The sequence below is a fragment of the Nannospalax galili genome, unplaced genomic scaffold (genome assembly GCF_000622305.1).
Source record: "Nannospalax galili isolate Female #2095 unplaced genomic scaffold, S.galili_v1.0 scaffold851, whole genome shotgun sequence".
Classification (NCBI taxonomy): Eukaryota; Metazoa; Chordata; class Mammalia; order Rodentia; family Spalacidae; genus Nannospalax; species Nannospalax galili.
Window position 1 is genome coordinate 251052 of NW_008330578.1, and position 14001 is coordinate 265052.

The window sequence follows — 14001 nt, forward strand, 5'->3', positions numbered from 1 at the left end:
TGAAGGAGATGTTTGCATATGTGTTTCTAATCTCTATATATCTGATTATTTCTAGTCACAGTTCGTTCCTTTCTGCGATCCTTGGCATCTTAGCATGGATGTAAAGTCATCAGGTAGATTTCAATGGTAATATTTTGCACATCTACTAATTATTAAGGAGCAAATTTTTATGCTTTGAAGAATTATTATTTTTTTAATTTTTAAAAATTTATTTGATTTTTAAATTTTTATTTGTATGAACATATTGCCTGCATGTATGTAAGTGTGCCTGTGTTGTACAAAGCCTGCAGAGGCCAGAACTAAAATATGATGTTTCCTACATTTTTAATGCTACTAACGCTTAAATGTTTGCACATGTGTCTTTAATCTCTATGTATGTGATGATTACTAGTCACAGTCGGTTACACTTGGATCCTTAGTTCCTGAGTATGGATATAAAATCATCAGGTAGATTTCACTGGTAATGTTTATCAGTACTGTTTCTTGCTACATATATAATTAATATATTTTTATAACTCATTTTTATTTGTTGTTTTTGTGTGTATATATCATACAGAACATCCAAAACAATCTTATTCATCTATATACCCACTTCTGAAATGGCACCCACCCATAGTCCCCCCTCCCACATACTGGAGCCCATATACTCTGTCATCCCTGTTACTGTCCATTGTGTTGTCGACACCCCCAGCCATTCTCCAGTGCTTGTCCATCTGCTGAATCTAGAGAGCCTTGTTTTAGGAAGATCAGCTGTTCCTCATCTAGCAGCAATCAGTTGTCAATATTCCTTTAGATATGATTGGGGTCTGCTGTTCATTTTCCGAGTTCTATGTTGGGTTAACTCTCAGGATAACTGAAACAGAAAATTTCAGTGACTTCTCATGGTTCTTCTGAGGGTTGGTAGTGTACTCACCAATCAGTTCTTGTTCTGTTCAAGAAGTGTGAATGTGTGTTGTCAAAAAATCCTTGAAGTTTTACTTTCAAACCAATCAATTGCTCTCTTCCTCCCCCACTGCCCTTTCCCTGTCCTTCCCTCTTTCCCTCTCCTTCATGTTCTCCTTTTCCCTGCCCTCTCCCTCCTCTTCTCCCTCCCTTTTCATCTCTCCCCATCGTTAAATCCTGTAATTAGTACAATGCCTGCCCTTGGTATTTTACTATTAAAATGGGTCTGTAGCCATGCCTGGGGGACATTCATTAACCAAGTGGTATCTGTTTTATTTTTTCTGGATTAAAATACTCACTTAGACTCATCTCTCAAACCATTATAGCTGAACTATTATAATTATAATCACTTGCAACCATTAGTACTTACACAGTTATTACCAGAAAGACAGCTGGTACAATAGAAATAACATAGATTCATAGTGTGATAGACTGAACTTGAGAAGAACTCAGTTCTGCTCTTTTAGTAGATTTTTTTTTTTTTTTTTTTTTTTTTTTTTTTTTTTTAGACAGCGTCTCCTTGTAGCTCCAGCTGTCCTGGAGCTCACTGTGTACACCAGGCTGGCCTCGAACTCACAAAGATCCACCTGCCTTTGCCTCCCAAGTGCTGGGATTAAAGGCATGTGCCACCACGCCCAGCCTTCAGTAGACCATTTTTTATCTTGCTGAACCTCAGTTTTCCTGAGTTAAAAAAAAAAGTCTAGCCAGATATGGTGGTGCAAGCCTATAATCTCAAATAGTTGGGAGGCTGAGGCAGGAGGAGCGAAAGTCAGGGTCTGCCTTGACTGTAGAGAAGTTCAAGGACAGCCTATTACTTAGATTCTACTCAAAATAAAAAGTAAAAATGGGTTGCGGAGATAGTTCAGAGGTAGAGCACTTACCTAACATATGCAAAGCCCTTAGTTCAATTCTTATACTTCAGAAAGGAGGGTTGATGATACTGCACATAGTGGGAATAATTATAATAGCAGTAGCTGTTCATAGTACCAGAAACTGCTGAGTGCTTTACATGAATTAATCCTCACAACAGCCAATGAGAGTAGATCAGTCTTTGTAGCCTGGTGGAAAAGTCAAGATACAAAAAAAGGCTGTCTGGGGGCTGGAGAGAAGATGACTCAGCAGTTAAGAACACTTCTTGTTTTTCCAGAGGACCTGGGTTTGATTCCCAGAACCCACACGGCTGCTAACAACCATCTATAACTCCAGTTCCAGGGGATCCGGCACATTCTTCTGGCCTTTACAGGGTATTTCACATACGTGGTGCACTTACGTACATGTGGACAAAGCACTGCCATGCATACAATTAAAAATTTTTTTTAATTTAAAAAGGCAGTCTGACATCAGAACCCACACTCCTGATTCTTCTGCTGTATTTTCTCCCTTTGTGTGAAGATAGAGAAGACATGCCATCGTGGTGACTATTTCCTTGCATTTCAGTACACTGTCTTTGGAGTAATCCATAGGAAGAAATAGCCAGGAACCTCTTTTTCAGGATGAAATTTGTAGGGAACATGTGTTGACAACATCTTATTATACAATATCTCTACCTCCTATAAATGAGAATAGTCTCCAGTTTAATTGTAGCAAGCCTTTCTTCATTGAAAATGATCATAATAGGAGTCGGGCATGGTGATGCACGCCTTTAATCCCAGCAGTCAGGAGGTAGAGGCAGGTGGATCTCTGTGAGTTCAAGGCCAGCCTGGTCTACATAGTGAATTCCGGGCCAGCTGGGGCTACAGGGAGACCCTGTCTCAAAAAAAAAAAAAAAAAAGAAAAAGAAAATGATCATAGTGGGGACTGTAACAGGGACTGTAGGAATGGCTCAGCAGTTAAGAACTTGTACTACTCTTGCAGAAGACCTGAGTTTGGTTCCCAGCACCATGTCAGGTGGCTCACAACCACCTAGAAGTCTAGCGCCAGGGGATCTAGCACCCTCTTCTGGTCTCTACACACAACTGCACTCATATGCACATACCTCTACAGAGACACATGTGCATACCCAAAATTAAAAATAAATTTTATTAAAAAAGAAAACAATTATAGTAAATGTAATTCAGTTTTCAGTTTTTACCAGGTTGCCCATTAATCATTCTCTTATTTTCCAATATGATGAAATTGAGAAACTGAAAAGGCACTGTGCTCTACCTACTTCTAGGCACAAGAAAACAGTGTTCTCAAGGAAGAAAGCATGATGAATAAGGACTGTTGCTTGACTCAAAACTGGGTGTGTTCCCTGTATCCAATGCTGTTAGTCTGGAACACAATTTAAAAAAACAAAAAACTTCAGTCAGGTATGGTGGTGTGTGCCTTTAATCCCAACCCTTGAGAGGCAGAAGCAGGTGAATCTCTGGTTCACGCAGTGACTTCCAGGTGGGCTGGGACTAGGGAAACCCTGTCTAACAGCAATAAAAACTTCAAAATTTTTCAGTGTAGGTTGGGTGTGTGGTGTATGGTTGAGTAGTTGAGTGGATAAGCAAATTAAGGACGCAGTAATGGTAAGACAGAGTTGACATAAATGTTACCAGATCTATCACTGTGTGTGTTGCACCATTGCCAAAGAGTACATAACACTCAATTCCTTCCCCCACTGATTTACATAATAATGAGTTAAGTTGTTGTTTCTAAAACACCTGTTTTTATTGGGTTATTTGCTCAGCCTCTATTTTGTTAATTATTATACTATTCCGTATTTGATTCTTTTTGTTCACATTCCATATATGTAGTTTCCACATCCGTGGATTAAGCTGACCATAAAGTGAAAGCACTTTTTTTCTTAAATGGCATGTTTCTTTCTTATTCCCTAAACAGTGGACTACAGCAACTATTTATATAACTTTTACATTGTAGCATATAACAAATAATCTGCAGATAATTTTAAAGTGTACATGAGCTGTGTATAGATTATTTATCACATAGTATGCTGGTTTTTGTAAGGGACCTGAACTCATCTTTGAATTTTGGTATTGTGATGGTGGGGAGCTCATGGGTACTAAAAGATAGCTGCATATTTCTAAACTTCAGTGGTTAAAGAATATGTAGGAAATGTTCTGTCTCCCCATTTCCTCTACCTTCTATTCCCTTTTCCTTCTGGGTACAGGATCTCACATGTAACCCGGGCTGGCCTCAAATTCATGATCCTGCTTCAGTAAGTGTTGGGATTACAAATGTGTAATACTGAACCTGTGTGTGTGTGTGTGTGTGTGTTGTTGTTGTTGTTGTTGTTGTTGTTGTTTGTGAACCTGTGTGTGTGTGTGTGTGTGTGTGTGTGTGTGTTGTTGTTGTTGTTGTTGTTGTTGTTTGTTTAGAAAATTTTAAATGGCTTGACATAAAGAAGACCTGGAAAATACTTTAAAAGGTCAATTTTATTAATCTAGTTTCCTAGTACAAATACCAATATTGTATTATGATTTTTATTCTTAATTATAGTAATCATTTTAGCAGATGTTAATATGTTTGCTTCTACCTTCCTTATATCATTTTTATTTCCCATTTTTATTTTACTCCCTTCTTACAATTTGTTTAACCTTCCTAGATACTTTCCTATAAATAGGTTACAAATTACAAATAAAATAACCCTGCATTTTAGACACACACCTGATTTTATTTTAAATGAGTAGGAGTTTTGTATACAGAAAGAGCTTGTAGAATTAATCTTGCTAGAAAGGTTTGAAAAGATTCAAACTTAAAGTATGGTGTCTTTCTTTCCAAAGTCCCATAGACTATGTTTGCCAGACACCATAATTCATAACCCTGTTTTGAAGTCAGGTGATCACAGAGCCATCTCTAAAATTAAGTATAGTTCTACTTTTTAGAAAAAAATTCACATATGATCTTTCTCTCTTTCTTCCTCTTTCTTGCCCCCCCAGCCACACACAAACTCAAACTCAACTTCCAGTATCATAAGCCATTTCAGATGTCTGCAACCCTCTAACTTTATTGAGTTCCAGGTTTAGAGCTATTATGTTTGAATGTGAGAAGGGGGCTAACATTTATTGATTATAAATTATGTTAAATATCTGAACAGAAAAATCTTAAGTTCTTTCCATTGCTTAATACTACCACACAACCAACTGAAAATTATCATCACTTTTCTTTCTCGTCAAAAATTGTATTAGAGCCGGGCATGGTGGCACACACCTTTAATACCAGCACTCGAGAGGCAGAGGCAGGCAGATCTCTTTGAGTTCAAGGCCAGCCTGGTCTACATAGCAAGTTCCAGGACAGCTGGGACTACAGGGAGACTCTGTCTCAAAAAAGACCAAAATAAAATTGTATTAGATCTTCTAAATTTTGTTGTGTTGAATAGTATTACTTCTTAAAACTGTCTTATGTTTCTTTAAATACTACAGCTGAGTATGTTGGTGCGTGTTGGTGGTCTATGAGTTCAAGGCCAGGTTGGTCTACATAGTGAGTTCTAGGCCAACTGGGGTTACATAGTGAGACCCTGTCTACTCCTCTCCCTCCCCAAAAGATATTATAGCTAATACGTGTTCAGAACTTTATCAATACCAGTATTAAATTGGAAGTAGTATAGACCTAAACCAAAATGTATCTCTAAGATATGATTTTTTGTTTATTTTGAATTATAAATTTTCTTGAGCCCTGAATAATTTTTTCACAGTAATGGAAGCAATGCGTGTTTGAGCCTTGAGCATACTAATAAGATAAGGAGAAATAGAAAAATAAAAATTACTTATTAATTATCTAACAAAAATGTGTTCTTAAAAGTTTTTAATTTTATGTATGTGAATGACTTGCCTGCATGTATGTAAATGCACCTGTGTCATACAATGCCTATAGAGGCCAGAAAAGGGTATCAGATCCCCTGGAACTAGAGTTATGGATGGTTGTTAGCTACCATGTGGGTGCCAGGAACTGAACCCAGGTCCATTGGAAGAGCAACCAGTACTCTTAACTTTTGAGCCATTTCTCCAGCCCCACAAAAGTGTTCTTAATGAAATAAAGCACTTTGTTATATATACTAATTAAACCTTTTTCTTTTTTGGGGGTCTTTTTGAGACAGGGCCTCTCTGTAGCCCCAGCTGTCCTGGAACTCATCTATGTAGACCAGGCTGTCCTTGAACTCACAGAGATCTGTCTGCTGGGATTAAAGGCGTGTGCCACTAATTAAACCTTTTTATAATCACAAGCAGAACTGCTTGGTAACTGTTATTGTACCAGCCTTAAAATCCCTAGTCTCATTTATTTCCCCCAAAGTGGTTACAATTTGATGTTGCTAGATAAAGGCATGTCACTTCTAGGATAGTGTCTGAAGCTCCATCCACAAAATTATGACAAGTATAGGTTTCCAGGCACATAAAGTAATCTAAGGTTATGGAATTCTGAGTGTGATCTTTCTGTTTATTAGGCATTTGGGCCTGGACTTGGTGCCTCGGAAGGACTTTGAAGTAGTGGATTCAGACCAGATTAGTGTCTCAGATCTCTATAAAATGGTAAGAAATCTAACAAGGGGTGGCTTGTTCCTTCATATCTCATTTTTTCTCTTTTGTTTTCTCTGATAGTGTTATGGATTGTTACTATGTTTTTAAAATATTTTTAAATTGTTTCTTTGCCGCTATCTCTATATTTAAGAAGTATTCTTATTCTGACAGCACACTTTCCAGATATAAATACAATGTAGAGATGTTGAGCTCACTGTACTTTCTATGGGTTATGTCTCTGTTTGCTAATTTTTCTATAGTCTATGGTAGTAAATAACATACACTCTTCCCTACCTGTTCTAAGAAAAGGTGACTGAATTTGCAAAGAACTAGTTGTTAAACAGTGACTGCACCTGGAAATAATGTACCAATCTTTCTTTAGACATGCAGCCACTCAGAAGAATATTTTGATTCTTATTTTCAACTACCCCACTCATAAGTCCTTATAAGGGGCCTACTTGCATAATTAGAAGAAAAAATTTTAAACATTTTTTTATTTACTTATTTTATTCTACGTGTATCAGTGTATTGCTCACATGCATGTGAGTGCACCTCTGTTGTGCAATGCCATGGAGGTCAAAAGAGGGCTTCAGAGTCCCCCAGAACTGGAGTCAAGGACAGCCCGTAGCCGCCATGTGGGTGCTGGGAATCGAACCCAGGTCCTCTGCAAGAGTAGTCCTTGCTCTCAACCACTAAGCCATCTCTCCAGCCCCTAGAAGAAAACTTTTAAGAGCACTTAGAAAATGGAAGCAACTACAGGACTCTTAACATGCAGGAGCTTCCATTCACAGAATGAACACTGTGGATAACAAAGCCTTTAAACATTGTATATATAGATCCTTAGATGTATGTTGGTTATTATAAAAATCTACTGGACAAGTAAAAGTGAACTCTAAGTAACATAATTTTTTTTCTAGTTGTGAGATTGAATTATAAACTCATACTGAAATGAAAGAGACTCAGTAGTAAGTGATAAGACCTCATTTAAAACCCAGTAACATTATTTACTAGTTGTGTGACATGCAAAGTTATTTAACCCTGTCTAGCAACAGACCACTGTATAATACCTAAATCATATAATCATTATGAGAAGTATGGTATTGTATGTAACTTAAGTGTGTAACATTTTTTGGCATAAAATAAAAGATCAATAGATGTAACATAAATATCTTAATGAAAAGAAGATCTACTGGGTGGACTGATAACCAAGATTATATTTTATATACTGCATGACTAGTAAAAGAAAGGTACAACAGTTTAAAGTAAAAAAGAGTAGAAACTTAAGGTGACAAGTTTAGATTAAGGAAATTCACTTTGAAAAGTTTATTACCAATGAATATATGCTGATGAGAATTACAAGTTTTAGAATCTCTTTAACAAAATTAAATACTTTAGGCAACATAGAGAATACCAATTGGTGGAGAATATTCCTAATGCTTGTTCTTCATAGGCCTAGGTTAGAATCTCTACTCTAGAGGAATGAATAAATCACAAATAGTTACCATGTATCATCTTCACAGCATGAATAAAGTGTATGCTGATGTTATTAGTTAGTGACTGGCTTTCTGGGGATAAGAAAAGACCTTCCAGAATGGCATAGAATGTAAAGAAATGGCAGTTCCAGGAAATTTGAAACATTTCATAACATTAGCTATGAAGGAATCAGGAGTTGAATCATGAAGAGCTTTGTATGCCCCAAATTAAATTTTTTCTAGAGGGCTAATAGAATGCAAGAGTGACATGATCCAATAGGTGTTTCAGATCATAAAATGGTACTAGAGAGGTCTTTTTAAGTAAGAAGTCTTAATTTCAGTAATTTGGGCTGGAGCTATGACAGTGAAGGTGGTAAGAAGAGGTTGGATTTTGAATATCCTTTGGAGTTTGAACTAGAGTTGTTGATAGATTGAACTGGTAAGCATATGTACAGGAAAAAGACAGCTCAAAGAACAGTGACTTCTGTGTTTTTTATCTGCCCAGATGAGAAAAATGCAATAGGAAACTATATAGAAGAATCAGGTTTGGGAGGTAGGGCATTAAAAATTCTAGATACTTCATTTTCAAGTTTGAGATAGCTTAAATCACCAAATAATGATTTTTAAAATAAATATATTCTATTTCCCTTGAGAATTTCATGCAGTGTATTTTGATCACATGTACCCATAACATTTCCAAGATCCTCCTAGCTTCCTACCCACCCCCAACATTATGTACTTTTTAAAAAATTTCTAATAACCCATGGACTCCAATTTGTGCTGTCCATATGCTTCTGGGTATGGGGCCATCCACTACAGCATGATTGACCTACCAGGAGCCATACCCTTAAAGAAAACCCAAGTCTTCCTCACCTGGGAGCCATCAACTGTTCATAGGTCCTCAATAATGGATGGGGGCTCATGAACCTCTTCCCACTCTATGTGAGAGTGTTGCCTGCCTTGATGTTGGGTAGGTCTTGTGCAAAGTCTGGAACTTATGAATAAAGTTTAACTGTAACAACTTTAGAGATATCAGATACATATATATGAATATACATACATATATTTGAAAATGGACAAGATAATTACCCCCTTTCCCAAAGCTCCAATGAACCCTACCCTGCATAACACTTTCAGATAGCCAAGCATCAGCAATCAAAAAATATCTTATATAAAAGTTAGAGATCAGAGCAAGCGAGCTATGGAAGATGTAGGCAGAAGAAAACAGTGATTGCTGTCTATAATGAGAAAAGATAAAACGAGTACAAAATATACTATATTAATCCAAACAGCTCTAAAATTTTTTAAATGAAGGCTGTAGAGATGGCTCAGTGGTTAAGAGCTTTAGCTACTCCTGCGGAGGACTTGGGCTGAGTTCCTAGCATCTACATGTTGGCTAACAACCATCCATAACCTCCAGTTCCAGGCGACTTGATGCCCTCTTCTAGCCTCTGTAGGCATTGCATGTATATGAAGCATTCATGCAAGCAAAATATTTATACACATAAGGTATAAATAAATCACTTAAAAATTTTTAAAAGTGAGATCAGAATGTATGTGGTATAGAAGGTAGAGAAAAGTTTCCCTGACTCACCCCCAAATTAGACATCTATAACAGCCTCTACACCAGAGGCTTGAGGAAGAGGGTCTAGAAAGATTGTAAGAGCTAGAGGATTGGGGGGCACTGCTGTGAATTAGTGTTCTGGACATGACAAATATGTACTCTCAGCAGCTATGGTTTTCCTGCACAAGACCTACACAAGAATATACCAATCAAGATTCCAGCATCGCTGGGAGAATAGCTTACAAGGCCTCACCCCTAGCTTAGGAGCTATAAGCAGTTAATGGCTGTTGAGGGAGAGAGAGTCAATTTTCTTCAGGGACGAACCCACTGATAGATTGTCCATACCCTAGTGGTCAGCCTTGTGCCCATGTGCATACAGGCAACACTAATCACTAATTGGACTCAGTAGGAGATACATTCATATTGTGAATGTTTGTTTGTATCCTAGTTTGATTTTCAGTTGCTGTGATAAATATCACGATCCAAAGCAACTTGGGGAAGAAACGCTTTATTTCATCTTACTCTACCAAGGATGTTGACATCTTTGAAGGAACTCAAAGCAGGAATCTGGAGGGAGGAATTGAAGCAGAGACCATAGAGGAAGATTTCTTATTGGCTTGCTTTCTCTGACTTCCTTTCTTATACAGCCCAAGCCACCTGCCCAGGAATAGCACTGCTCATAGTGGACTGGGCCCTCCTTCATCAATTAGCAATCAAGAAAATCCCCCACAAACCATTCTGATGAAGGAAATTCCTCAGTCAAGGTTCTTCCTTCCAAGATGTCTCTAGTTTGTGTCAAGTTGATAAAAACTAACCAGCACTAAATATAAATATAAAAGTATAAATATAAATATATATTGTATATATACACAAAATAATTATATTTATAGAAGGCATGAATTTGAGAGGGGGATGGGGACATGGAGTTGGAAGAGGGATGAATATGATCAAAATGCATTATAGTCATGTATGAAAGTCTCAAAAAATATAATCTCTTTGAAAAAAGAACACCAAAATAAAAATAGGAAAGAAAAGTTACAAAATTTGATATTTAATCCTAGAGTTCCAGTATCTAAATAAATAGCTAAGTAATGGACTTTCAGAAGATAAAAAAGACACTATCTGTCTGTCTGTCTGTCTAAAAGAGAGAGCGGTAAAGAGAGAGAACTTTTTCGAGATCACACTGAAGAATAAACTACTTCAAAATAAAGGAGTGGATCAGGAAAAAACAGGAAGGGGACACCAACGGGTGCTATGTGCCATCCAAATGGAAGCTGGCCCAAATGTGAGAGACAAAGAATTATGATGTGATTGGTAAAGGGAAATCCAGAGATCACACTTGTGCAATAAATAGGTCTAGAGAGTAACTGTTGAGAACTGGTCCATATTAAAGCAGAAGAGCAAAAAGTAACCAGGAGTCTATCACGTGTGCTTGATAGAGTATCTGATAACTTTCATCATGTAGAACATACTATTGAAAGGTATTTTATAGAGCTATCAAAGGACATGGGAAAAGACCCTATACAATGGACACTATCTATGGGTTCTACATCTGAGGATTTAACCAGCCTCTAATGGAAAATACTCAGTAAAGTTCTTTCTGTGCTAAACTTGTCATTATTACTAACAATTCCTAAACAATACAGTATAGCCACTCTTTATATAACCTTTACATTGTATTATGTATTTTAAGCAATTGAGAGATGAATTAAACAGAGTGCATATAAGTTATAGGCATATATCATTTTATATAAAAGACTTGAGCATCCACAGGTTTTGGTATCTGTGAGGAGGCCTTGAGCCAGTTCCTGATGATACCAAAGAATAACAGTAATTTAAAGAAAAATAATTATATCAAAGATGAAGATATCAAACAAAAAGAAATACAGTTGAGATATTTTGATTTGCCTTGCTAACCTAATTATGTTTAGGTTATCTACAAACAGTTTGGGGAGGGAGGTGGATGAAGGGAAGAAGATAGAAACAAGAGTTTGAATCCTCAGCTGCCATAATAAAAAGTCAATAGATAATTCTTAAATTGAATAGAGAACAGTATAAAAGTGACATTTAGAAATACTTGATAAATTCTAGAGAGAAACACTTAAATAAGGAGTTGAAAGTACTTATGTCTGGAAAGCAGCACAGGATAGACAAAAGAGAAATAGTTTTCTTGCAAGCCTTATAAGAGAGACCCTGTCTCAAAAAGACCAAAAAAAAAAAAAATTAGCTTTACTGCTGGGCATGGTGGCGCATGCCTTTAATCCCAGCACTTGGGAGGCAGAGGCAGGCAGATCTCTGTGAGTTCAAGGCCAGCCTGGTCTACATAGTGAGTTCCAGGACAACTGGGGCTACAGGGAGACCCTGTCTCAAAAAGACCAGAAAAAAAATAGCTTTACTTTTATTAAATTTATATTTTGATAAAATACTGGATTATCAGAAGAGCTTAAAGTTCAAGTCCTTTTATTTTCTGCTCAAATTTTTTTTATTTCATGTATTTGCTTTACACAGAAAGAATTAGAAAAGAAAAGAAGAACAAGCCCGGCATGGTAGTACAGGACTTTAATCTCAGCACTCTGGAGGCAGACTGTGCTGGATAGCTTTAGTGTCAACTTGACACACCTGGGTTGAGGGAGCCTCAATTGGGGAATTTCCTTCATTGGGCTGGCCTGTGGCCATGTCCTTGGGGCACCTTCTTGATTGTTGAGTGATGTAGGAGGGCCCAGCCCACTGTAGGTGGTACCACTCCTGGGCATGTGGGCCTCTGTTGCATAAGAAAGCAGACTGAGCAGGGGCCTGGGAAGCAAGCCAGTAAGCAGCATTCCTCCATGGCCTGTGCTCCAGTTCCTGCCTCCAGGTTCCTGCCCTGAGTTCCTACCTTGGGGTCCTGGATGAACTGTGACCCGGGATATGTAAGCTAAATAAACCCTTCCCTCCTGAAGTGGATATTGGTCAGAGTGTTTTGTCATAGCAATGGAGAGACAAACGAGGACACAGAAGCAGGTGGATCTATGTGAGTTCAAGGCCAACCTGGTTTACATAGTGATTTCCAGGGGCTACAGGGAGACCCTGTCTCAAAATGACCCCCAAGAAAGAGAGAGAGAGAAAAAGAGAGAGAGACAGAGAGAGAGAGACAGAGAGAGAGAATTAGATATAATGAAGAAAAACTGATTGAGATTTTGCAAATTCACCACTTAGGCATTTTATGTTAGCTTGTATACAGAAATGTGCAATAAATTAGGACTGGAGAAATAGCTCTGTGGTTAAGACCAAGTACTGTACTGCTTTTGAAGAGGCCCCAAGTTCTGTTCCCAGCACCCACATTAGGCAGTACCCAAGTGCCTGTAACTCCAGCTCTGGGGAATCCAGTGCTTTCTGGCATCTCTTGGGAACTGAAATTGGCATGCATGTTCATAGCACATGCATGTGCGCACACACACAATTCTTAAAAATTATATAAATGTATTGATTGATTTTCTTAAAATGTGTATGAGTGTTTTGCCTGCGTGTATGTAAGTACAACTGTACATGCAATGTCCATGGAGCCAGAAGAGGGCCTCAAATCTCCAGGAACTGGAGTTATAGAGTGTTGTTAGCCCCTGTATGGGTGCTGGGAAATGAACCTGGGTCCTCAGCAGCTAGTGCTCTTAACTGCTGAGTCATCTCTCTAGTCCCAAATAAGTTTTTGCAATAATTCAAATATTTTAGTTAAATCTTAAAGTTATCAATAAAGTCTGAAGAAACACTTTTATATTAAAATAAAAGTAGACATTATAAAAACAACACAAAATTTTCTAATTTTAGTGCTTCTTGCCAGACATTTAAAAAATCTTTTATGAATAGGATATTGCTATTACTTTTCTGTTGTGGTGGTAAAACACCATGACCAGAAGCAACTTAGGAAAGAAAGTTTGTTTTGGCTTAGAGTTCTAGAGAGAAGAGTCCATCATAGCTGGGAAGCATAACAGCAAGTGGCAGGCCTGACAACAGGAGCAGGAAGCTCAGAGATTAGGTCTTCAGTGGCAGACATGAAGTAGAGGGTGAACTGAAAGTGGAGCAAGACAATGCACTCTCAAAGCCTGCCCCCAGTTGCATTCTCCTCTAGCAAGGCCATACCTTCTGAAGATTCCATGACCTACCCCAAATGATGTCATGAACTGGGGACCAAGTGTCCAAACGCTTGAATCTGTGGGAAGCTTTTCCTATTGAAACCATCAACGATACCTTGGTTTGTATTTAGTGAATCTTTTTCATAAAGTAACACCAAGCCCCAGTGCATGTGTTGAGTGTAATGATTAATGAAAATTTCTTTAAATTCAGTTTGGAATTTTAGTGTAGATGATTAAAGTCAAAGGAAACCCCAGTGGTTCTTAATTCCTGCCTTTTCCCAACAAGTTTAAGCCCATTCTCAACAACAAAGAATTGATGCCAATGAAGATATGTCATTTTAAAAGGCAACAACAAAGTATCTGTGTTGATGATATATATATATATATATATATCTGTGTTGATATATATATATATAATGGGTACAGGTAATTTTACTGGAGAGTTTCCAAATTGTGGCAAGCTATAGCCTATTCTC

At 37.7% G+C, this 14001-nt stretch overlaps 1 protein-coding gene across 1 annotated transcript in view; it reads left to right on the forward strand.

Moving 5' to 3' along the window:
* Positions 1–14001, forward strand: part of Dock3 (dedicator of cytokinesis 3) — a 480991-nt gene that overhangs the window by 232235 nt on the left and 234755 nt on the right. Inside the window, exon 6 of the mRNA XM_029554349.1 lies at positions 6311–6395. Within this exon, the coding sequence (XP_029410209.1) occupies positions 6311–6395 (85 nt within the window). The remainder of the gene's footprint in view (positions 1–6310; positions 6396–14001) is intronic.